General features: G+C 52.2%; 3 protein-coding genes across 3 annotated transcripts; 2 read left to right on the forward strand and 1 right to left on the reverse strand.

Annotated features, from left to right (window-relative positions):
• Nucleotides 1-1,450: 1,450 nt before the first annotated feature.
• TLCD3A (TLC domain containing 3A) lies at nucleotides 1,451-12,828 on the forward strand. Its single transcript, XM_006138730.4, has 5 exons — nucleotides 1,451-2,098; nucleotides 3,326-3,409; nucleotides 8,252-8,459; nucleotides 9,623-9,718; nucleotides 10,313-12,828. The coding sequence occupies exons 1-5, from the start codon at nucleotides 1,977-1,979 to the stop codon at nucleotides 10,580-10,582; spliced, it is 780 nt and encodes a 259-aa protein (XP_006138792.3). The 5' UTR covers nucleotides 1,451-1,976; the 3' UTR covers nucleotides 10,583-12,828.
• Nucleotides 12,829-13,451: 623 nt separating this feature from the next.
• On the reverse strand, nucleotides 13,452-19,637 carry GEMIN4 (gem nuclear organelle associated protein 4). The gene is made up of 2 exons (XM_075904661.2): nucleotides 19,446-19,637; nucleotides 13,452-16,818 (listed from the first exon to the last, which is right to left on the reverse strand). The coding sequence occupies exons 1-2, from the start codon at nucleotides 19,453-19,455 to the stop codon at nucleotides 13,631-13,633; spliced, it is 3,198 nt and encodes a 1,065-aa protein (XP_075760776.2). The 5' UTR covers nucleotides 19,456-19,637; the 3' UTR covers nucleotides 13,452-13,630.
• A 1,238-nt stretch (nucleotides 19,638-20,875) lies between these two features.
• Nucleotides 20,876-22,674, forward strand: LOC112543971 (diazepam-binding inhibitor-like 5). Its single transcript, XM_025179305.3, has one exon. The coding sequence runs from the start codon at nucleotides 21,329-21,331 to the stop codon at nucleotides 21,650-21,652; it is 324 nt and encodes a 107-aa protein (XP_025035090.3). The 5' UTR covers nucleotides 20,876-21,328; the 3' UTR covers nucleotides 21,653-22,674.
• Nucleotides 22,675-25,032: the final 2,358 nt, after the last annotated feature.

Raw genomic sequence — 25,032 nt, forward strand, 5'->3', positions numbered from 1 at the left:
ATCCGGTCTCCTACCATGTTTGCCTCTCTTGCTACGCGTCGGGATGGTTTCTTTCTGTGCCTTCAATAAGGCTTCTTTAAAATACTGCCAGCTGTCCTGGACTCCTTTCCCCTTCATGTTAGAATCCCAGGGGATTCTGCCCATCAGGTCTCTGAGGGAGTCAAAATCTGCTTTTTTTAAGTCCAAGGTGTGTATTTTACTACTCTCTTTTCTTCCTTTGGTCAGGATCCTGAAATCTACCATCTCATGATCACTGCTTCCCAGGTTGTCACCCATCTCTACTTCCCCAATTAGTTCCTCCCTATTTGTGAGATTTGGCAATACCAAAACTTTACCTTTGCCAGAAGTTTGTGGGGTAAGATGGCCAAACCTGTTTTACCACTTCTGTGTACACAGTGTTACTTGGCAAAGTGGCTCTTGTGAAGATGAGGTTGGGTAGATGCTTGACAGACTCTACCACTGAGTTGCCATTGCACATTATTTATTTCACACTATATGTGACATCTTACAAACACACTAGAAAAGAAAGGCCTGTCCTGCAGAGCTTATAGCAGGGCTACTCAACCCACGGGCCGCAGGCTGCCCATTTGTTTGTGGCCCACAGGGTGGTTTGGGATTATGCAGGACTTAATAAGCAGCCCATGGGTGGGATCCTTTGAACATCATCTCCACTGGGAACACGTTCCACAATGGCAAGGCATCTCCCAGGCAGCGTGAGTATTGAAAGATGCAAGTGGATAGGCTGGCTGAAACAGACGGGTACAGGGTGTCAGCGTTTCTAGACCCTAGGGAGGAGGTGCTGGGAGCGCCTGAGCATTGTGGGAAGTGCTTTGTATTTATGCCCATCATGGGGAAATAAGCTATTTGCATTTATTTGCATATATATTTGCATGTATATGCAACCACACTTAAACTGCGACTCTTGGCATGTGCTGTATCACTGTGTCCCCTGCAGCTTCCAAAGTTGAGTAGTCCTGGCTTTTAGTCCTGACTGCCAGAAACAGGATACAATTAAATGGAGGAAAGAATCAGAAAAAAATGCGCTTGAGAGCTTACAAATTGGGTAACCTCATTAGGAATACAGGCAGTTTTGTAATGTGAACAGCACCGAAGAGTTTTCATCTCCAAGATACTGTTACAAACTATCAACCTCCACCAGCCCTTGCAAAATTCTGTTCTTCCACAGGCATGAGGCAACTGCCATTTTTTAAACAGGTTATAAAATAGCGTCACCCTGAAAAAGAGCAGGAGAGCAAACGTGTGCACGGGCTGGTAAATGTCCCGAATAGGCTGAAGGAGCGAATGCTCGTTATAACTAGCTTCATGTTGATTTCATGGATTTTTTTAAAGTGCGTTCTGCACAGCTTCAAGGAGAGCTCAGGCCTTGGATAACGTGGTTTCGAACAAAGGAACCAATCCTTTGTCCCCCCGCCCCTCCGTGGACGGTTTGCAGCCTCCCATCCACTCACCCTTCAGGAACCTCTGCCATCGCCACCCTTGGAGCGCCCCGGTCACCTGGGCATGGCTTGAACCCCGCCGCGCATTGTTTAACGCGGATCCGCACAAGCGCAGGCGGCAAGTGTTTCAACGTTCCACGAGAGGCTTCCTCCCCCGGACGAACGTTCCACGGGTGGAACGCCGAGGAGCCGCCCCGCACCCGCAACGTTCCGCGGGCGAGTAGAAGCCTCCGCCAGCGGCCCCCCAAGAGGCACCCTCGTCCCCCGGCGGCAGGGCAGAGCAGCAAGGCCCGGGGAGGGGCTGACGGAGAGGCTGATGGGAGGCGCTAAGCCGCCTTCGCCCTCGCCTCGGCTCCACCTCCTCCTCGCCTCCCGGCCTGCTGTTGACAAACCAGGTGCGGGGAGAGTCCCGCTGGGTATCGGCTGCTGGCGCTCCGGGAGCCCTTCGCCCGGCAGCTGTCAGCGCCCAGCCGCGAGCGGGCGAGGGGAAGGGACAGGGGAAGGGACCCCGCCGGGCTAATGTGGCAGACGCTGGCGATCGCCTCGGTGTTTTTCCCGGGTCTCTTCGCTCTGTCCGTTCGGAGTCTCGGCTGGGCTGCCCCGGGATGGAGCCTCAAAGACCGGATCCTCCTCAGCAGCAGGTACCGGCGGGCACCGGGGGCTCTGGAGTGGGTGGGGGCGGTGATTCATCCGGCGTCGCTCCCATCTGAAAACCGCTGGGCTGAGGCAGCGTATGAGACGCAACCCAGTGTTGCTGGCATGGGCAGTGATGGGCATCCAGGACAGGGCAGCATGGGACTGACATGGGCAGGTGTGAGAGACACGGGTCTAATGGCAGGAGGCACCTAACCCTGCAGCGTGTGGGAGAGGAATAGATTGGATCTACAGTTGATAGGTGTGTGCAGAGTCCAGGCACCGTCTGCTGCAGTGATAGGCAAGGGTGTGCCCACACCTGTCACTGCCATGGGTAGCTTCATGCTGGCCAGGCGTTCCACCCTGAAGGGGGAAAGGCATTAGCAGCATTGCACAACATTGTTAAAAACAGCTGGGTAGATATGGGAGGCCCGGCTTGGGCATGGAGCAAGCTTGTTTTAGGGCATGGAACCTGTGGGTTTACCCCCAGATCTAGGATAGAACAGCATGGTCCTGACATGGCCAGTGTGGGTGTAAGGATGGGCATGTAGAACAAAAGAGCTTATTCCTGACATGGGGAGACTGTGTGTTTGTGCAGCATGAGTCTAGATAGACAAAGCATTTCTGACTTGTGCAGACTGTGGGCTACTTGGATCCAAAAGAGAAGAGCACATTTCTGGCCACCACAGTGTTTGCGTGATGTGTGTATACTAATGTCACAGCATGGTTCTCATTCACATACATTGTGTTCTGTGCACATGCAAAAAGCCATCTAGAAACAAACAGCATGTTTCTGCTCTAGTGTGTCCATGTTGAACCGTTTCCTACCTTAGAGTGTAAGCTACGTGGAGTTGGGACAGTGTAGCATCCTTCAGTTACTGGACAAGCACATGTACATTTTAGGAACTATGCCTTTTTATTTCTCGGCAAGGTGTTTAACAGGATTAGGCCTATAAAGAAAAGCTGCAGGCCATGTCCTCAGCGGATATAAACTGGTGTAGCTACAGTGACTTCAACAGAGCTGAGTCAGCTTACATCAACAAGGACCAGCACGTTTCACGCTGCATGTGGGAGGGAGATACCATCATGTTTATGACACTAGAAAGGTTCAGAGTATAAGACAAGTAAATTTGCACCTTTTTAATCAGTGATCCTTCCAATGAGGGAGGCTCTTTCATTCTAATCATAGCCGATTAGCATGACTATGACTCTTTTTCCTTATTTGTCAATTTCAGGGTGGTGTCTTCTGTCCAAGCTATGATGGCTACTGTTTCTGGGATCATTGTTGTCCTTAATTGCAAGGATGTGGTCCATGACAGGTAATTAAACCTCACATAAATCACAGCCAGTCTGCAATGCTACACAGACCATACAAGAATTACTAACAGGGATGCTGGGCAGGCAGCCCATAAATACGTTTTCATGAGAAAGAGGAAGGGTGTAAAGAGGAGCTAGGAAAAAACTTCCTGTGTTCTCCTTCCCTCACAGTTCAAATCAGCTGTAAGGAAATGCTCCAGAAATGCCATTCTTTGAAAAGTACCGGCTTTTTGAAAACTCTCTCCACTTTAAAAAAGAACGGTATAAGGTAATCTCCCCCATCACTGATGCATTTTAGATTTTAATGTGTACAGTGGGCAAAAAGAAAACCAAAACAAGATCACTTTCCCAACAGAAATCAAGCACATTCAGAATCCTAGTTCCTAACGAGGAAAACCCACAGAGAATATGGGCAGTAGATAAATTAAAGGCACCTTTTTATATAGTGTTTTTCATTTCAAAGGATTCTAAAGTCCTTTGCAACTATTAAAATGGTATAGGAACTATGCTATGCAAAGAAATCATTTCACCCAATATTGAAATGACACCACCTCTAGGGTGAAGTGTTACTTCTCTCTAAATAGTTCACGACAGAATAACAATGTAGACTAGTAAACTTAATATACTATAGCGACCTGGAACAGCAGGGGTGATTATAGGAGAAAATGAAATTACCTGAGCTACAATTTGGTCAGGGCTCCAGAGTTAAAGCCTTGAAAAGTGCCACAAGATTTCTAATTATCTGAGGTTTCCCATCCAGCTATCACACTTGTTCAACCCTGCGTATTGTGTGAAATCTGAAACGATCAGGCAAAGTCATGGGGGTATTGATCACTGCTTTCCATTATAAGAAATCCACAGTTAAACCCCTCTGGCTGCATGTGAACCGGCTAAGTCCTGTTTAAAATCATTCCTCTTGCCTTGAGCTATATATTTATCAGCCTGCTTGTCACCCTTTCAAACATAATGGGCTGGAGGGATAATGCAGAGGTTATGCACACTACCTCTGAAGTCGGTGTAAGTTATGTCATTCAGGTGTGTGAATAGGCCACCCCTTGAATGACGTAAGCTACACCAACCTGAGTGCTATGTGGATGGTTTCTCCCACAGACATAACTACCGCCACTTGCAGAAGCTGGAGGAAATAAATTAATGGGAGAGCTCTCTCCTAGTTAAAAGTGTCTGCACTAGTAGTGCACCAGCTGGTGTAAGCTCTGTCGTACAGCCATCGCTTGATATTTTCAACAGGTATTTAACACCGTTTTCTCCAGAGCTGGTCATGGAAAAGGATGACAAAGGGTCTGCACAGCCTGGAACTTGGGGGTCTCTCAAGCTTACAGTAATCAGAAACTCAATATACATCGGCAAAGAACAATTATTTCGTTATTGGTACTGTGGGACTTCTTGGGGTGTGTCTGGACAGCACCCTTCTGTCGGAAAAAGCTACGCCATTTGCGCTATGCAAATAACGTAACTTATTCCAACTCTAAATCGAAAGCGCTTATTTTGAAATTTAGAGCTGATGACACAGCGCGAAATTTAAAAATAAGGCACTGTTCCAACAAAGCCCTTAGCCATCGTGGAACGAGGCTTACAGGGACACCAGAATAGCACACCCGCTATTTGGGGAAATAGCGGGCACTTTTTAAAGATGCGGCGTTGCTATTTTGGGATACTTCCGGTGTCCCAAAAGAGCAGTGCGGCCTAGACATACCCTTATCTGCCCTGATCAGGACTAGGGCTGCAGAGTGGTAAGTGCGGTGCAAACAGAGTAACCACGGACTGTAAAATTCTGATTGTTGGGTTCAGTGTGCGGGGGCTGAGTGGTGTCCGTAGCTTGCTGTGATATACAGGAGGAACTAGACGAGTGGGTGATTCTTTCTGACCTTACAGTTCCTGGCCTGGCCCCCGGCCCATCTGACAGGAATGGAAGGAAAATGTGTCTTTTAGACAACAGAGCTTGTGGGGGCCTCAGAAGACGTTCCTGCACAGAAGTTACTGATCAGTACATTTCCAGCTGTTCTTATGAGGGCTCCGGTCTCTGTGCAAGGCATTGGTTACAGTTATTCTAGGTTGTGCAATTGTGACACCACACCACGTTGAGAGCAGGCTGCAGCGTGCGGTTGTTTCCCCAATAATCACACATCCTGGGGGATTTTCTGCATAAAACACTCTGCAGTTCTCTCCCTCACCTTTCAAGCAGCCATCTCAGAAGCAGCTGATGGGGATTAACCCAAGGATCCCAAAGTGCGTTACAATCCGCAATTAACAGGGGCGAGGGAGGTGTGTATCCTCACTGTACTGATGGAGAAACCGAGGCACGGCACTGTGACAAACCCAGTCCTACAAGCCTTGCTCCACTAGGCGTGGGACTGCATGTGAGCGCAAGCGCCTCGCCCTGCAAGCAGCAATCCCAGAGCTCAGTCCTGCACGGCGCTGCGTCAGGAGCTGAACGCTCAGCTCCTGACAGGACAGAGCCCCCGGTTTGATGCTGCAGCTGCCTGCCAGCCTGTGGCAATGCCCAGGTAGCATCTCAGCTATTTGGAGCAGCAGGCAGCCCTCACCAGGAGTGTTCTGATAGGCCTCCTGCTCCATCCATGATAACCAGCTGCGTGTGTTCGAGCGCTTGCTCCCCATTTACTGTGTTGACCCTGCACAATTAGTCAAAACAGCAGCCTCCGAGAGAGCCCCCTGAAGACCACACAATCAGCTAAGGATTAATGACACCCGGCCAGGTTTATTGTGGATGAGGCACAGTCCTAGTTTCCCCGGAGCAAAGGGTCTACAATGAGGCTAACATACTGGTACAATGGACCAACTCAGTCAGGGCCATGGAATTTGGCCCTGCCCCCTCAGCCAGACAAAGACACCTTTTTGGGGTTCACCTTTATACCCAGGTGCAAACAAGTTACACATCCCTCCTGATGTACCAGGTGGCCACCTCCTGTTGCTTAGTTACCACCCCTTTCCTCATACAAAGGGGGTTTAATTACCATCTGTCATGCTATTAAGTTTAGACCCAGTCCTGAACCTGGGTCAGTATGCCTGTTATCTGTAGGGAAGGGGTTGACACTGCCACAGATGTTTCTACACAAGGGCTATGTCTACATTGGCCCCTTTTCCGGAAGGGGCATGTTAATTTCACGAGTCGGAATAGGGAAATCCGCGGGGGATTTAAATATCCCCCGCGGCATTTAAATAAAAATGTCCGCCGCTTTTTTCCGGCTTTTAGAAAAGCCGGAAAAGAGCGTCTACACTGGCCCCGATCCTCCGGAAAAAGCGCCCTTTTCCAGAGGATCTTATTCCTACTTCAAAGGAAATTAACATGCCCCTTCCGGAAAAGGGGCCAATGTAGACGAGCCCAAGGTGTTGTTACAACCCCTCTGGAAGATGTTCACAGCCTGTGCCTAGTACCTCTTGGCTCCGTCTACACTGGTCAGTCTTGTGCAAGAACATATGCAAACGAGGTGTGGCGATGAATATCACTGCACTTCATTTGCATACTTGACGAGCCACCATTTTTGCGGTCTACACTGCTCCTTCTTGTGCAGAAATCCCCTCTTGCACAAGAGCTGTTCTGCCGCTTATTTTCAGGCAGAATGGCTGTCACAAGAGGGGTTTTTTGCACAAGGAGCCGTGTAGACGGCTCCTTGAACAAAAACGGTGCCTCATTTGCATATGTTCTTGCGCAAGACTGGCCAGTGTAGATGTAGCCCCTAGGTCTGAGTGTTTCTGTACTATCAACCCTGCCTGTTGCTCACAGCTTAACTCTGCTTTATATTAACGAAGCCTTGACCACTGCTGTCTGGGCCTCGGGCCTCATACGCAGCCTGTGACATGTGGGATCGGTTCAGGTAGGGATGTAAGTGACTGGACAACTACCTGATAAACCTAGGCTTATTGGGCAGTTGCCCCCTCCCCTCTCACTGCCTCTATTAGAGGCTGCAAGGGGCTGGGAGGGCTTAAAAGCAGTCTCTCCCCAGCCTCATCTCCGTGGGGGTAGAGGGGAGAGCAGCACTATGAAAGCCTCCGACAGGGGATGTTCTACAGCTGTGGTCACCACCCCGTCGATCGCGATCGACCAATCAATCGTAAGGCGTTCCGGGCACCCCATTTCCCCCATCCCCTACCTCCAGTGACAATAGAGGTAGTCGGGGCTTCCCGCTGGGTGGATGGAAGTCCTGAGCGGCACATCACTTCCGGGGATTCCAGAAATGCACCGGCTGCTTCCTTGCCCCAGGTCTGTGGTGTGCCAGGAGCTTACCAGGCGAGTCCCCAGAGGCGCACTCTGGGACTTCCCTTCTCTTATTTCCACAAGGAATAAGGGGGCTTCCAAAAGAAGGGGTTTGTCTGACATTTGGTCCAGTCTAGACAGGCCAAATGTTGGAAAAACCTCTTCCTAGAGAAGAATTGAAAAAAAAAAGAGAAAAGCAGCAGTATAAGGATTGGGGATAGCAAGTGATGGAAAGGAGAACAGAGAGGGTGGGCTTCAAGGAAGGGGCGGAGTCTTGGGGGAAGGTTGCGGCGGTAGATCTTGGCTTGTTTTGTCATTTAAAAAGTGATCTTGGGTGTAAAAAGGTTGGAGACCACTGTTCTACAGAGTAGCTGCCACTGCCTAGCTTTGGAAGGTTGAACAAACCTGTTATGGAAAGGGTAACGCGGGTACTCATAGCTGGGGGCAGCCTTTTAGAGGGCAGTTTTCCTTTGGACCTTGCAGACAACAGCTAGGCTGGCCTGAAACTGGAGTATCATGCCAGTGAAGCAGGTGCACCAACCTCCTCCGCCTCCCCGTTATCTGTGTGTGGACGAGGTTCTGGTAATGCGAGGTCTCTTCCTCCCCTTAGGTACTGGCTCGCAGTAGAATATGTTTGGGTTGTGGTCCCGTATATGATCTACGACGTATACGTCATGTACCTCTGCCACTGGCACAAAAGCAAAGACACCTCGGAGAAGAAGCATTCGCTGGCCAGCGTGAGGAGCTTCCTGGAGAAGGATCGCCTCATGGTGACCCACCATCTCTTCATCCTCATTGTCCTCACACCTGTCGCGCAGGTAAGGGGCAGCCGGCGGGATTACTCATCAAACTGCAGGCAAGGGCGAGACCTGCAGTGAGGTGCTCGCCAGGTTCCGGGCTGGGAGCAACGCCTAGGCAGGCAGGATCCTGGATCGGGGTCCCATTACTTCCTGGGTGGTCATGGAACACAGGGGTGAAATCCTGGTTTATACTCATCCATGGGAGCTTTGCCCTGGATTTCACCCTTGATTGTCCCCCGCCTCCGTGGTAGCCAGGTTCCCCACACCCAGCTCCACCTCACTCTGCTCCATGGCTTCCCCCTATCCCGTGGCTCCAGGGGGCCTTTCTCCACCTGGGGACAGTGGTGTGGGAACGCCCTATCTCCTAGGCCATCGTACCTGCCCCACCACCTAACTTTCAGGGCACCCTTTATCTTGCCTTCCACTGGGGCACACTGCATGTTGCTTGTCTTGCCTCTCCCCGGGTGGGCGAGACTAGAACCCGCCACCCTGCTTTAGCCAGACCAACGCCCTATCCCCTAGGGCGCAACGGAACGCACCCCACCGCCTTACTTTCAGGGCGCCCTTTATCTTGCCAATGCGGGCGCAGAGAGCCGCTGAACCAGACTGTACACCCTGCACCTAATGGAAACCACAAGTCAGGGGTGCTGAAGCAACGCCCCACCCCTGGTTCCAGCATCTACGCCTGGGAACACAGGCACCCCATATCTCTCCCATGCAGGCCATTTCACGGGCTCTGAAGACAGAACCCTCCACCCCCTTTCCTGGTGTCTACAAGAAACATGCCATGCGCAGCTCCCACAGTTATTCTGAACCTATCAGGCCTGGAACCCAGTTTAGTCTGAATCTAACATTTAGTCGCGCAGAAGCTTCAGTCAGTCTGTGAACCCTGGCTCTGTATCTCTCACCATCCGTTAGCAGCATCTTCTGCAAGTTTAGAAATCTTTGCTTCCTCATTCACCTCCTGGCAGGGGTGGGGGGCATCTGTACCCAGAGAGAAGCTGCAACACCCCCCCCCCCGGTACTCCTAGTTACCTTCTTTCTAGCTTCGTTCAGGTGGGGCACGAGCCAGCTCCCCTGAAAGCAATGGGAAGCCGGCTGTTGGTGGCGGTGGGGGGTTGGACTGGACCCTGTTTGGCCATGAGGAAGGTGCCCGCACTAATCATGCTGGTTGTTTACAGTACCTCAGAGGAGAGCTTGGCGATTTCTTCGTCGGTTGCATCTTTGTGGCGGAACTGAGCACTCCGTTCGTGTCACTGGGCAAAATCCTTATGCAGGTAGGGCTGGCCCATAGAGACCTTTAAAGAGAACCGGGGGCGCGGGGGTATTGTTTTATCCTTAACACTAACAGCAAGGTTGCCTGGGACATCCAGCTGTGGGGCGGGTCTCATCCTTGACCACCCCACGATCCACCTGGATCCACTTTCCACCCAACCAGAAAGCCCCTTTCCTTTACTGTTGTGGGGAAAGCAGGTGGTCAGGACCAGCATTCCCTTAAACCTTTTCCATTGGGTGGTGGAATAAATTTTGTTGTGTGCACCCAGGAATGGGCAGATGTGCACCACCAATAGACACACGCGCTTTGCCGGCTGTGGGCACTCTGCTCATAGCTAGGCGGCAGCTAAATCTCTCCTGGGGGGTCACCCTGCTCCCCTCCCAGGCAGTCCTGTTGTTGTCTCTTGCTGGGGCCAGAGCCTCTTTTGTCTTCTCCATGTGCTAGGTCAGGCCCACAGAGCTTTAACCCAAGGACTGGTTCCCTCTGTCCACACATCTCCGTTTGCTCTGGCGCCGCAGGGACAGAAACCAGGTAGAAAGGGGCTGTCCCGCTCTCTGTACGCAGCCCTCACTGTGCATTTCTCCTCCCCCTGCAGCTGAAAATGCAGGACACGCTCCTGCACAAGGTGAACGGGATTCTCATCCTGGTGACGTTCTTCCTCTGCCGGATCCTCCTCTTCCCATTCATGTACGGGGCCTACGCCAGGCAGGTGGGGATCCCCCTCTACATGGCGCCATTCCACATCCCCGTGCACTGCAACGTGGCCAACGCCTCCCTCATCGCCCCGCAGCTCTACTGGTTCGTGCTGATCTGCAAGAAAGCCGTCCGGCTCTACGGCAGTTCGCCGGCCGACAAGAACCGATAATGGCCGGCAGAGGCTGCAGACCACAAGGTCGGAGACTAAGCCAGTATCCTGGCTCTTCGCCCTGCGGCCTTGCCATTCCAATCCGCGTTGTAGGTCCCAGTCTGGGACCAGAGCGTCATTGCCCATTGGTGCTGGGAGGTTGTTTTACTTGAAAGCAGCCGTGTCGTCTCTGCTGCCGTTCAAGGAAGCAGCACCAGGCTGTTACAGAAGGACAGTCTTTCTGTGACACTCGAGTGTCCTGTGTCCTTCTGTCTGCGGGAGAACCTGGCAGGCGGTGTAAGGAAAGCACTACAGAGAGGAGAGGCAAGAGGGTTTGTTACAAAGATTCTGATCACTGAACAGGGGAAATTGACGACCATGCAGACCCAAACCTAGCTTACGTGGGTGTAACTCTGCTGGGAGAGTCTGAGCCAAATTCAGTGGTGTGGGCAACCTCTCGGGGCGGGGGGGTGTCTTTGGTGCTGACCTGGCATTCGGTGGTTGTGCAAAACTAGCCCGTCGTACACACAGAGGGGCAAGTTCACCTCACTCAGATTCAGTTAATCTGATTTACACCCTTCCAGCTGAGAGCAGAACCTGGCCCTGAAGGAACACAAAAGAGGGTGATAAAAAGAGGGTGATATTCTGAGCAGTCTGCTCCCCTTACACCACCCTTGGGCCATGGCTGAATTTGGCCCATTGCCTCGGTGGACGTTTCTACTTGCTGCTAAACACAAATTTGTCCCTTGCTCACACTACATGTAAAGGTAAGTGCCATGTTCCCCCAGGACTCGGATTATGCAGCCACTAACTTGGTCTTGGTGGGAAAAAAACAGAGAAGAAACCGGAGCCAGGAATTATAGGTGAAATGCAATACGAGGCTGCACCAGAACAGTGATCACTGCCTGCCACCCCCTTAGTCTAGTCCAGGGGTGGCCACCCCGCGGCTTTTCACCCCTGAAAGTGCGGCTTGCAAAGCTGCCCCGTGGCTCGTGAAGCTGCCCCACATGCCCCTACGATTGGCCCCCGGTGCTCACCGGGTACAGGGGAGCCACCTGGCACGGCAAATGTTGATGGGAGCCTGATGTGGCCAAAAAGCCTGCCTACAGTTTTTAAAGGGGCAGCGTCCTTTTTTTATTTTTTCCCCCCTTATCTCTGGCTCGTGGGGAGTTCTCTTTTTTTTGGCTCAACAATTTTGGTGTGGCTCTTCGCATTTTTCCCACCACTGTTTTGGCTCTTTTCGTTTAATGGGTTGGCCACCCTGGTCTAGTCCTCTATCCGTTTACCCCAGCGCTGACTTGGCCCCACACCAGTGTTCCCTGGAAGCGGTGCACTTATGCGACCACTCAAACGATTCCAATGCCACCCAACTCATTAGCAGAGTGCCAACAGCTAAGTTTTTTTGCTTCTGCTGGTGGTGCACATTCACACATATTTTGGTGCACATACGCTTATTCCGCACATGGGTGGAAAAGACGAGAGGGAACAGTGGCCCACGCGCTCTGCTGCGCTGACGAAATCCCTGACCCCACTTAGGACCACGTCTCCTGCAAGCCCGGCCCCAGATTGCAGCACTTGGCTGTAATACCGAGAACCGGCTCTTTCTTTAGAACTGTGGACTAAAGAGCCTGCCAGGTGCACGAACAAACTGCCAACCCTTATGAGCACAGAGCCTGATGGACAATGACCGTGTACACAAGAAACACCGGCTCTTTGGAACCTCAGGTGCCGGCATCAATGGGCTGCATTCATGCCTGGAGAATAACTCCACCAAAGCAAGAGTGGCCCAAGAGGCAAATCTGGCCCGTAGCTCTCTCTGGAGCAGGGAGTTTACAATGGGATAGGCTGCCTTGGAGCTTTTACTTACCACGAGAGCTGAAGATTACGTTTGAAAGCACTTAGCTCTCTGAAGCCCAGATCCTTCAACCATCAGGCCTTACCCTGGAGATAGTCGCATGTGCCTGGAAGAACAAAGATATTGGCTCCTTCCAGGTTTAGCTCCAACAGTGCATCCCTGCAGTGACTGACCAATTACGCCTGTGTTTGGTGAACTACAAAGGCCGGCCCGCTGGGTGGATTTCCCCTTTGTGACGCGCTGTCAGTGTTTCGGACATTTTTAATCTTGCTGTCTGTGTTACAAATGATTTGCCTTGTGTAACGGAAAGGAAAACCAGCCCTGAGGCCATTTTCAAGTTTGCACTAACCTTGCCCCTACTTACTACTACACTTCTCGGGAGAGAGACCAGTAAAGCCCTCTTTTCAGTGCCTATGGCTGGTGGATGTCTGTCTTGTACAACGTGCACTTTCTATATGGTCAGACTCTAGATGGCGGGCCGAGGGGGGGAAGGGACGAAGCAGGTTTACCAGTTGTGACTCCAGCCCAGCCCAGAAGCAACCCTGATTCATCAAGAGCTGCTAGAGATTTAGGGGTGTTATTTAATTTGCCCCGGCAGGCAGGTGGTGGTGTCACAATGTGCCCATGATGATTTAAGCCCCATTTCTTAAGAGCTCTGCGGGGTGACGGGGGCAGTTACTAAATAGCTAGTGGAAGCGGAGCATCTCAGGGCTGTAGGCCTGGGGCAAGACTCCGTAACAACAAACACAGCTGTTAGATATTTAAAGAGCAGACTGGAGTAGCAGATGCAACGGCTGACGTGCACGTCAAGATCAGCTAACATAGAGGCTGACTGGCATATGTCACGGGAATACGTAGCCATCAATTTCTACACACACCCTGGCACTCCTATGATACACTAGACCCATAGTTTGGTTAAGTCTCTCAGGTGCCACAGGACTCCCCGTTGTTTTTAAAGTTACAGACTAACACAGCGACCCCGTGAGACATCACGACACTCTTCGGGATGTTCAAAAGGAGGGCTACCAAAAGAAGTCCAAAAGAAAAGGTTTATTATAGATCTTACAAATCTCCAATAACTACTCATCGTTGTAGGGTTTAGTCTCCGGGCGGCACCGGTGTGTCTCGTTCTATCGTGCCTCCGAGCGTTGATGATCTGTGGAGCTGAGATGCTGTTTCACTCCAGCTGTGACCGGCTGGCTGCCTGAGACAGCTCACAGCTTGCTCAGCTTCTGCAGGAGCGTGGCCCGGAGCTCCTTGTCGCGGACGTTGTCAGTGATGGACTCCAGGAAATGCTTCTCGTTGGCCTTCCGGAGCGTGCTGTTCAAGGACTTGTCAGAGACGCTGAGCGTTTTGTACTGCGAGAGGATCTCCAGGGCCAGGACCAGGAGCGGCTCGCCGGTGCCGTCATCTGGCAGCATGGCCGCCACGTGCAACACGTGGCAGAAAACCTGGATGTAGATGAAGGACACTTCCTGCGTGGGGTCCCTGTCGTCGTCAGACTGCCGGTGAGAGAGGGACTCCCTCTGGACCGAGCCCAGCAGGTCGGTGAGGCTGCTGCAGTAGAGTCTCACCACATGCTGCCAGCCTTCCACCGGCAGCCAGCTGGAGCAGCTAGAGCTGCAGAGCAACTGGAACCCTCTCAACAAGAGCACGGAGAACTGGAGGTGGCGGGCGAAGGGCCTGAAGTTGAGCAGCGGCATGTACTGCACGTACTCCAGCGTGTAAGGCACGTGAAGGACCTGCCGGTGCAGCAGGCTGTCAATCACGTGCGTGAGCTGCTTCCATTCGCTGTGGCTGCACCATGGCAGGACCTGGATCAGGGCCACCAGGAAACCCTTGCTGAACAAGTTGACTTCTTCTGGGTTGTCCATGTTGACGGCGAGGAGAGAAAGCATTTGCTCCCTCAGCGTGGTGGAGATGCAGCAGCACTCCATCCAGGCCAGCAGCCCGCTGCCCGCCCCGTAGGCCGGGAGGGGCCGGGACGTCCACTCGTCCTCCGAGAGCTTGCAAATTTCAAACAGCGTCGCCGGGACTTCGTTCTTAAAGTGGTCCCCGAGAAGCTTTTTCAGCCGGAGACCAACGGTCCAGTCCAGCGTCTCGACCTTCCGGTGCAGCCAGGCCAACGACTGGATCCACACTTCTGGAGAGGGGGCAGCTTTCTGCCCCACCGCTTCACAGAGCTGAGAGAGGGTGGTGGCAATCAGATCTTTGGTCTCCAGCGAAGGGCAGTGCTGGTCCCTGAACCGGTGCCAGTACTTGGTGTAGCCATCCAGGAGTTTGCAGAGGCCCAGAAGGAGCGGGAAAGAGTAAGAGGATTTGAGCCACTGTTCCTCCGGACTGGGCTGGACTGCCAGAACCTTACTGAGGATCTGCAAGCTCAGCTCGATGTGGGCAAAATCTGATTTCAAATGGGGAAAGACAAAAGCTTTGGTCACCTCCGCAGGGGAGAGGAGAGGCTGACCGGAGCTCGGCTGCATGAGAAAGGCCAAGAACTCTAGGAACTGCTCCTTTTCCTTCGTAGAAGAGAGTTTCCCCCAGACACTCTCCTTCAGACATCTCTCCACCAGGCTGCCCGACTTGTTCGGCTCGTCTTGCGTCTCTTGGAACCTCAGGGCCGGAAAGGAGCACAGGATCTGCGCTAGGAACTGGTGCGTTCCCAGGTTGACGACCGCGAGGTTGCAGACTTTCTTCACCGTGGCCTCGGGGCAGAGCAGAACCAACCTGGCCACCGAGGCGACGGCCTTGGTGAGACCTTGATCGGACACGCTCTGCGTGATCTGGTTGAAAGCCAAGTTCAGCTCCTCTTGAAACCCTTCCGTGAAAGCCTTCAAGTTCAGGGACAGGCCCTTCCCGCCCCAAGAAGTCAGGATGCCCGAGATCACTTTGTTCTTGTCGGGCAGCGGAAGCGCGGTGTAACATTCCAGAATGGTTCTGATCGCTTGACTCTGCCCCTCCTTGCTGTCCCTGTGCTCGGCGGACAGGCTAAACGTCACGGTGGTCTCCAGCAATTTCAAGACCAGCTCCGGTTTCTGGAAGAGGGCTTTGTTTTTAACAAGACAGGAGACCCAGGCCTTAGAAAAGGCCCAAGCCTTCTCAGAAGCAAAAATGGAGCACATTTCCATGTGCCGGTCCATCTTCTTCTCAATAATAGCCATGGCAACCAAAGCCATGACGCTGCTCTCCGAATTCCTGCCTTTCAGCTTCGGGTGGATCTTCTTGAGGAAGTCCACGATGATCTGTCCCAGTTCCAACACCATCTGCTTCTCGTCCTCACACAGGTCTCCAGACTTGGCAAAGGCGATCAGGTCCTTCCCGAAGGCGGTGAGGCTGTCCAGGAGCCGGTAGCTTTCGTAGCAGATCTCTTTGGGATTGTTCAGCAGGCACTGCAGCTCCTCCCCCCAGCCCTGGAGCAAGCTACGGAGGAAGCTCAAGCCAACAAACAGCTCTTCGCCGGACAGCTTGATCATGGACAGCAAGCTGACGCTCCTCTCCGCCTCCTTCACTTTCTCCTCCAGACTCCTCCTGTTGTACCGGTTCTCGCTGTCGTCGTTCCAGAGGGTGACCACAGAGGCAATCTTGTCTAGATAAGCTTTGACGGGCAGCGAACCGGACTCGCGCTCGATCACTGTGAAGACCGACAGCAGCTCCACCAGGTTGGCCAGCGCACAGCACTTCATCTTGGGGAGGACGATGCTCCCGTAGATCTGCTTTAGCCCATCAACCAGAACCATCAGCAGGCCGGGGGCCATGTGGGAGCTCTGCTGGGAGAAGGGGTCCCCCTTGAATCTCTTTGCAGGCTGGCAGGACTCGTCCGGAGCCTCGGACAGGTGCTGATGGACCAGCGCGCCGAACGTCAAGATCATTTTGTCTTGCTCACCCTCCTTGTGTTTCATTATCTCCCACCAGACGTCCAGGAAGAAGGCGACATCCACCGGGGACGTCTCGTTCGCGACGTACTTGACAAAGAGCTCGAGCTCCCGCTGCCGCACCGCTGCAGGCAACGCCAGCAGCAGCTGCACAAAGAGCCGTGGCGCATTCAGAGCCTTGAGCAGCTCGAAGAGGATGGTGCGGTTGATACGCGGGATCATGCTGCCCACCGAAAAGAAGACATCTTCCTTCCATCGTTGGTCAACTGAGGAAGAGCCCACTGAGGACGAGGGGCAGGGGAGCAGGATTTTGGCCCAGATGATGATAACAGCTTTCTTCTTCCACGCATTGGGTTGGGCTGGGGGAGAGGAACACCTGGTGCATATCTCCTTCAAGGCATCCGTTATGGGCGGCCCGACCAAGGACCAGTCAGATTTGGCCAACTCGGTCAACGCTTTAGGATGATACAACTTCGCAGCTAGCAGGAAACCGCCATGCAGAACGGCTGTTTCCTCACAGATGTTCAAGGGTCCTGTTGAAAGAGAAGGACACACACACAGAGTCATGAAGGCAATTAACCCTGAAAGGAAGGCTGTTCTTGTGATTAGACTGGCCTCAGAAGATCTGGATTCAGTGCTCTACTATATCCTCCTTGTTTGATCTTAAGCTAGTCAGTCTATAAAATGGGGCTAGCAATACATCCTGTTTCATCTCCTTAGACTGCAAGCTTTTTTCTTCATACCGCACACCGTCCATCTGTGGAACTCCTTGCTAGAGGATGTTGTGAAGACCAGGACTTTAAAAAGGTTTCAAAAAAGAACTAGATACATTCATGGAGGGTTAGGTCCATCAATACTTATCAGCCAGGATGGGTAAGGATGGTGTCCCTGGCCTCTGTTTGTCAGGGGCTGGAAATGGATGACAGGGGAGGGATCACTTGATGATTACTGTTCTGTTAATTCCCTCTGCACCTGGCATCGGCCACTGTCAGCAGACAGGACACTGGGCTAGATGGACCTTTGGCCGTTCTTATGTTCTTTGGAGCGGGCACCGTCTCTTATGTGTACACGCTGCGCCTAGCACAAGGTTCTGCTATAACCCAAATAGTTCACTTCAACTAATACTGAGGAACGTTAATGAATTGTTACAGCCCATGCTCCAAGGAACTAAAAGATTCAACCTTCCCTTTTACAGGGGAAAAACAACCCTTAATGCACCAAGTTCCCCGCTCTTGGGATGAGAGAGAGAGTGCAACTGCGCTGAACTCCAAAGAGAACAAGACACACCCACGACACAGAACAGTTAGCTCTCACGTCGCGGTAGCGCCTGGGCTAGCACAGGGCTTGAGCAGCGGGGAAGAGGGTTACACCCACACCCACAGGCAGATGCAGCAGTAGCTCGTAGGGAATAGGATACTTCCTAGCCGAGGACTGTAATATCAGCCTGTTTGCGCATAGACCCTGGAATCCCAAAGCACTTCACAAATTATACAGCCCTGAAACGCAGGCAGGCCTGGGGCAATGGGTACCAACACCCACCCGCCAGCTGGGGGTGGGGACATCTCTTACAAAGCGTACCACGGGATTGGTGCAAACGGGTTGGTTTCTAAGACCATCACATCCCTCTCTGCCATTTTTCTCTCTCACACGGAGAACCCAAGGTTTCTACTAGGGATGTAAAATCCCATTTAATTGGTTAACCGGTTAAATGTAGCGTTTAACTGGTTAACTGATTAAAGGAGGGGGCAGGAGGCCAAGCCGGAGTGCCCCTGATCACGGTGGGCCCTGTGGGATTGGAGCAGCTCCTTGCCCACAGTGGGTGGGGAGCTGCTCCAGTCCAACCAGTTAACTGGAACCAGTAAGCCTCACCCATTAAGGCTTGGCTGCATTAAGGCTTACCCGTTAACCTTTCACATCCCTAGTTTCTGTCCGCCCAGAAGAGGAAGGGCTGGTGTGAGCTGAGGTCTGAACCTGTGAAACTCCCTGCACGGCTACAGAGGGGAAAGGTGCAGGAGGGGATGGAGGAAGGACCAAGGGAGCCGTTTCCTAAAGCCGCTTGGGTGTTGTACCTCAGTGCAGAACGGGGAGACTTGGAGCCCACTCGGCACCGCTTCTGAGAGCGGCTCCCTCCGGGCCGGGGAGCGACCCTCATGGGCGAGGCGCACAGGCGGGATAAGCCGTGTCACAGACTCACCCGCACGGTGGGGTTTCACACAGCCTAAAAGGGGAGCTGCGCCCAGGACCCCCCGGCAGCCACCCTGCCCACCACAGAGGAAAAGCTCGGCCTGCGTCCAGGGAAGTCAAACCCAGGAGTCGGGGGGCTAACATGCTGAAAAGCCGAGCTGCACCAATCACCCTGGAAATGCTTCTGCCAATCCAGCGCCCAGCCCAAGCGGCCTGGCCCGGGTTTTCCCACGCACATGGGGTTTCCCTGCAGGGTGTGGGTGCCTGTTTGCGACTCTCTGGGTCTTTCCGGTGCCTGCTCCCAGAACATAAGAACGGCTGTCCTGGGTCAGACCAAAGGTCCATCTAGCCCAGTATCCTGTCTGCCGACAGTGGCCAGCACCAGGTGCCCCAGAAGGGGTGGACCGAAGACAACGATCAAGCGATTTGTCTCCTGCCATCCTTCTCCAGCCTCTGACAAACAGAAGCCAGGGGCACCATTCCTACCCCGGCGAAAAGCCTTTTATGGACCCAACCTCCACGAATGTATCTAGCTCCTTTTAAAACTGTTCCAGTCCTACCCTTCACAGCCTCCTCTGGCAAGGAGTTCCACAGGTTGACTGTTCACCCCAAAGGGCATGGCAGGCAGGCAGGCAGCTCCTGCAGGAGGGGGAGTGAAGCTGGGGGGGATTCTAGCGGGAGCCACGAGGGATCTGGCAGCGCCCCAAGTGGAAACAGCTGCCGGCCGAGCTCAGCCCAGCGGTTGGGGGGGGCTGGGATTAGCCGCCCTTAGAAGCGAGTTTTGGGGGGGGGGCGCACGCGGAGCAGGCTGCCTAGGCCCGAGCGGGGGGGGGGGGGGAGTTCCTGGGCAGCGGCGCCGAGCAGGCGGCTAAGGCAGGTTGCAGGCGCCGCCCCGGCCGCTCGCTGCAGCCCCGGCTCCCGCCCCCAGCCCCGCGTGTGTCCCCCCCCCCCCCCCCCGGGGCGGCCCCGCACCCACCTAGCTCCATGGCCCGGCCGGGCCGGCTGCGCGCTGGCGGTGCCCGTGAGCCCGGCGCGCCCGGCTCTGTGACGCTCCCGACCCGCCGCCTGCGACCCACGTGGCCGCGCCCCCCGCAGGCACCAGCCCCCGCACGCAGCAGATCGCAGGGCGCTGCCCGGGCGGCAGCTCCCCCCCCCGGCTTCTGCCTGGCTCCCGGGCTGGGGTCCCGCTGGCTCCCCCTGCTGCCCGCACCGAGACACTGGCAGGCTCCCCCCGCCCCGCAGGGACCTGCCCCGCGTGGGCCCTGGGCAGGGAGATGCCTCGCTGCTCCCTTCTAGGGGGGATTTGCCCCTTTGTGGTCCACAAGGACCCTTCCGATTCCCTCACCCCGAGGGATAGGAGCACCCTGCTGCTGGGAGTCAGAGATCCCCTCCCACCATCTAAAAGAGCATCCTCATTTTTAACAAAGAGAAAAGGGAGGAGCCACCCCCCCCTAACACCCGGTGGTTCAAACGTTTTGGGCTGAATTTGCGGCATCTGAGAGTAGAAACAGCTCGGTTTTAGGAGATACGGGGCCATGATCTTTTAGCTGCAGCGAGCCTGGGGACAGCCCAGCACCAGGCCTCTTAAGGAACTTAACTTCAACCTACTAGCTAACAAGCCGACTAGCAGGCAGCCCTTGGGACAGAGAAGTACTTCAACCAATAGAAAAGTTTGCATTGCTTAGCTGCATACAGCAGTGGCGGGGCACTTTGTAAATACCTATTTGAGTATAGCACAAAAGGGGTGGAGTAGCTCCCCAGCATAACTCACAACTGTTTACATGTAACTGACTCATTCCAAGCACAAAAATTCACGGTAGGGTTTTGTTTGTGGCTATTTTCCAAATTCTTGAGTCAGGCCCCATAAAAAATAACTTTTAATAAGAAATATTGGAGTTATTTTCCTGTAGCTTCCAGCTTTTTCATGAAGAGTCACATGCTCAGGTTCTTCTCTGCCATGACCAGGAATAGAAACGTAACATTTTTCTACCCCTCTTACTTGAAAACTGAGTATGTGAGATAATCAGGACTCTAGGAAGCAGTTCTTTAAGCAGTTCTTTTTGTAAAAGGGATGCAAATTAGACGTATCGCAATTGCTAATGAAGCAGGGATTTAAATCTCCCCCGCTTCATTAGCATAAAAATGGCTGCTGCTTTTTTTTGGCACAGAGCTTTGCCGGAAAAAAGCGCCAGTCTATACGCGGATCTTTCGGAAAATAAAGCCTTTTCCGAAAGATCCCTTATCCCTTATTTTAAGAGGGATAAGAGATCTTTCGGAAAAGGCTTTATTTTCCGAAAGATCCGCGTCTAGACTGGCGCTTTTTTCCGGCAAAGCTCCGTGCCGAAAAAAAGCGGCAGCCATTTTTATGCTAATGAAGCGGGGAGATTTAAATCCCCGCTTCATTAGCAATTGCGATGTGTCTAATTTGCATCTCTTTTACGAGAAAGGGTTGCAATCTAGACGTAGCCCAAATGGCATAACAGGCAACAGTGCTTTATTTCCTAGGAAAATTGCCAATATAGACGCACAGGGTTACCTTCCTCCTAGCAGACAACAGCCATATAGAAAGACACCAAGAGCCTGTCTCCCAAGGGGAAAGTAATGATAGCCCCAAGAAGAACTGTCTGTAAAAAACCTGCTAACTCCTCTACACTTGGGATTTAATTTTAAGGCCTTTTGAAAATCGTATTGCTCCTGCTAAAGGCAGCTGAACTGTCTTTCAAGGGGGCACTTCAAAGCCTTCCTCCCCTGTTGCAACTCTCCTTCATTCCAATGGTCGTGGCCTGGGTCAGCCGTTGCGAGTCCTGGCAAGCCCTCCACAGGGGAAGGAAGGAGCAGGCCTGACTCCGAGCTCTCACCATGTCTCAGGTGGAATTTGAGAAAGCTGCTGCTCTGCTCAGGCAAATTAAGGACCCAATCTCAGACCAAGATAAACTGGAGATTTCCAGTCTCTGCAAACAAGCCACAATCAGGGACATCAACATCCCTTGCCCTTGTGCAACCGATTTAATAGGCAAAGCCAAATGGGAGGCCTGGAATGCACACAAGGGGATGAGCATGGCTGATGCCATGAATTATATTGCAAAAGCTGAAGAGCTGAAAAAAAAAAATACGGAGTGTAAAATTACACATTCATGCAGCCACGTGCCATTAGAAGGTCTTTTGCCCCCACGTTGCTGCTAGGGAGTTTCCTCTCATCCTCAGAGCAATGTAGCTCATGTCGCTGCTAAGCCAATAAAACTCTAGTAAACAACAGAGTGGATATGACTGACAAATTGTGCGTAGCGTGCAGCCTTTGAGAGTCTCTACAAGGTGGAAGTTTAGTTCGGGCTAAGGCTAGTCCAGTCATTGTTTACGATTCCTGGTAACTCCTAGCAATATTTAAGAGGCTTATTTTAACAAGCCTGTGTATTTGCTTAAAGGCATACCCTCCCTTGGAAAAAATCACAGTACAGTCTGACAATGTTGCACTTACCGTAGTTACAAGTGCTGCTCAAGCGCATGGTACATAAAGTAACTTGGACTGGTTTGTGTGCAGTTTACAGCATACTGGACAGTTTCTCCATTACTAACACAGGCTTGGAGAAATCAGACCAACAAGAAATCACATTGCCAGAATCCCTCCAACAACATACGTAACCCTGGGATGTGGAGAAGACATGCTGCAGGCTTTGAGCTTAACAACTGACCCCTCCGTCAGCCTTTACAAGGTCAAATAGTGGGCAGCCGTTAATCCAGAATAGGCCAGGAGTGATCCGGACACAATCTCTCCCTCTCCACTTTAATTTTCTTTTAAACTTTCAGTGCTTCAGGTTCTGTGCTGATGCTCAGTTCCTAAGGAAGCACAGCCATTGGGCAAGCTCACGCAAAGCCACTCCATGGCAAACCTTTGCTTTAGAAACTGTTCTGTTCCTCTCCCACGGGTGCCAGGGCAGAGGGAGGCGAGGGGGGGTTTGTTCCTACACACTTGCAAATAAAAATCGGATGTTTGGGGCTCACTGAGAGGTCAGCAGCTCCCACTCCTCATTTTGTGTTAATTGCTACGTCAAGATCACAATGTCATTAGAATGATGAGTTCTGGGAGCAAGACAGAGGAATTCTGCACTGCCCAAGCTGCCATTTGCTGGTACTTGCACTGCTAAATCCAACACAAGATCAGTTCCAAGTATGTAACACGGGAAACCTTCCATGCACCATTTGCACATGCAGCACATCTGCTGTAAGAGGGCAGAACCACAGTGTCGGTCACTTTACAGCAGCAGGGAATTTGGGTTGGGAGGAAGACAGCAGTTGGCTACTTTGCCTCTTCAGATATAAGGGGTCTCCTTCCCAGGAGCTGAAACTCATCTACTGCAGGAGACAGAGCTGTCTTGTGGGCCAGTCCTGGTTGTGGAATAAACCCACCTACTAAGGGCCATGCCAAGCCCCCCCATCTTCTGCCTCAAGTGCAAGCTGTATTTCTTTTGTAGCAGATACATAGCAAGTTGGCATCTCATACATCGTTTAAAAAAACCACACAAAACCCAAGTCACTGAATCCCCGACTGCCCCCGCTGAGATGAGGAAAGAATAGACACGGCAAACAGTCACTTTGGGCACGACTGGCACGCATTGAGGCCCAGATCCTCAAAAGGCACCTAATTCCCATTGGTGTCAAGGGGAGTTGGGCACTTAAAAGGCCTTTGAGGATCGGACCACAGACTATATGAATGAGCAGGCTCTATAACAATATATAGAACAGTGAGCAGTTGCCGTTTGCATTGGATCACCACCCTGGGAGAGCTTTTCATGGGAGGGGGAGGGCGTTCATTTTATAATCTGTGTAACTGGAGAGAGCAGGAGCCACACTTCACTGTAGGCAAAGCCCAAGTTCATAAACAGCAGCCGTCTGTCTGAAATAGGGACTTGCTCGGGGCCATTGTTCATGGCTTGGGCATCTAGGCAGCAGACCACGGCTCTGTAATTTCCCCCAGGGCTGTGTGCATTGACTGGCTGACATCCAACCATGTGAGACCAAAAGTGAGTGAGATCACGTTAGAGTCAGATCATGTGCGTCTCTCAGAGCCTGTAGCTTTGTGCGTGGTCAATGCATCTTCCCAGCCCGTTCGCATGAGTGGGGTGGCGTTTGAAGCATTTCCATCCAGGCAGAGCTTTTCAAGCATCTGGCAGCACGTCCTGGCAGAGCTGGACAAGGGATTTACCCCCCCACACACACCCCTTCAGGGATGGACTGAGCCAGGCATTCCTCAGCATTATGAGGTCATCACATGCAGCACCCAGGCTGTAACTCACCTGAACAAAGGGGGCGGGTTCAATCTCTCCTGGCTTCACTTTGCAGGCGGGTACAGCAGGCGGCAATTAGAGACTGCAAGCAGCGTAGAGGCTCATTCAGTTTCAGAATAGGCCAGGCATTGGTTAGGGCATCTATTAAACCGTTACCAATAATTCAGACTTAACTGACAAACCATTAAAAGTGATTGGCTTCACTCCCGCCACATGAAAGTGATGCTGCAGCCTGGACACGGTGCACTGATCCTAGTGACAAGGGCGACATGAAGGGGCTTGAGGGGAACTATTGCGATTGTTTAATTGGGTGACAGCTTTCCACAGTTAGCTTCCTCCTAGCTCAAAAGGGTCCTGGACACTCTCCCTTGAGAAGGCAGATTAGGGCAATATCCAGCACATGTTCAAAACAAAACTCTGTCAAACTGGGCTTTGAGAACCTCTCAGCAAACAGCAACTGAGACTCAGCCCTCCAGAGATAAGTCTGAGCATGTTATTCCCAACCCTTCCTGTACATTCACAGTCCACTTCAATGTGAACATTAGGAGCAATGATCAGTATTATGCAAAGGGTGCAGTCCAGGGAGGTTGGTGCATTTTCACCTCACACTGGCTACGTCTAGACTGGCATGATTTTCCGGAAATGCTTTTAACGGAGAAGTTTTCCATTAAAAGCATTTTCGGAAAAGCGCGTCTAGATTGGCAGGATGCTTTTCCGCAAAAGCACTTTTTGTGGAAAAGCATCCATGGCCAATCTAGACGTGGTTTTCCGCACAAAAGCTCCGATCACCATTTTCGCGATCGGGGCTTTTTTGCGGAAAACAAATCTCTGCTGTCTACACTGGCCCTTTTGCGCAAAAGTCTTTCGGAAAAAGACTTGCCTGAACGGGAGCAGCATAGTATTTCCGCAAAAGCACTGATAATCTTACATGAGATCGTCAGTGCTTCTGCAGAAATTCAAGCAGCCAGTGTAGACAGCTGGCAAGTTTTTCCGCAAAAGCAGATGATTTTGCGGAAAAACTTGCCAGTCTAGACACAGCCCCTATGAATAAAAGTACATTAACAGGAGCATTGTGAGCAACACACAAGTAGTAAATCTTCTGTTCTACTCTGAGCTGATTAGGCCTCAAATGAAGGATTGTGTCCAGTTCGGTGCACCACATTTCAGGAAAGATGTGGACAAACTAGAGACTGTCCAGAGAACAACAACAAAAATGATTAAAGGTCTAGAAAATACGACCTAGGAGGGAAGACACAAAGAATTGGGGACATGAGAACAGCT

The sequence above is a fragment of the Pelodiscus sinensis genome, chromosome 21 (genome assembly GCF_052426305.1).
Source record: "Pelodiscus sinensis isolate ZL-2025 chromosome 21, ASM5242630v1, whole genome shotgun sequence".
NCBI lineage: Eukaryota > Metazoa > Chordata > Testudines > Trionychidae > Pelodiscus > Pelodiscus sinensis.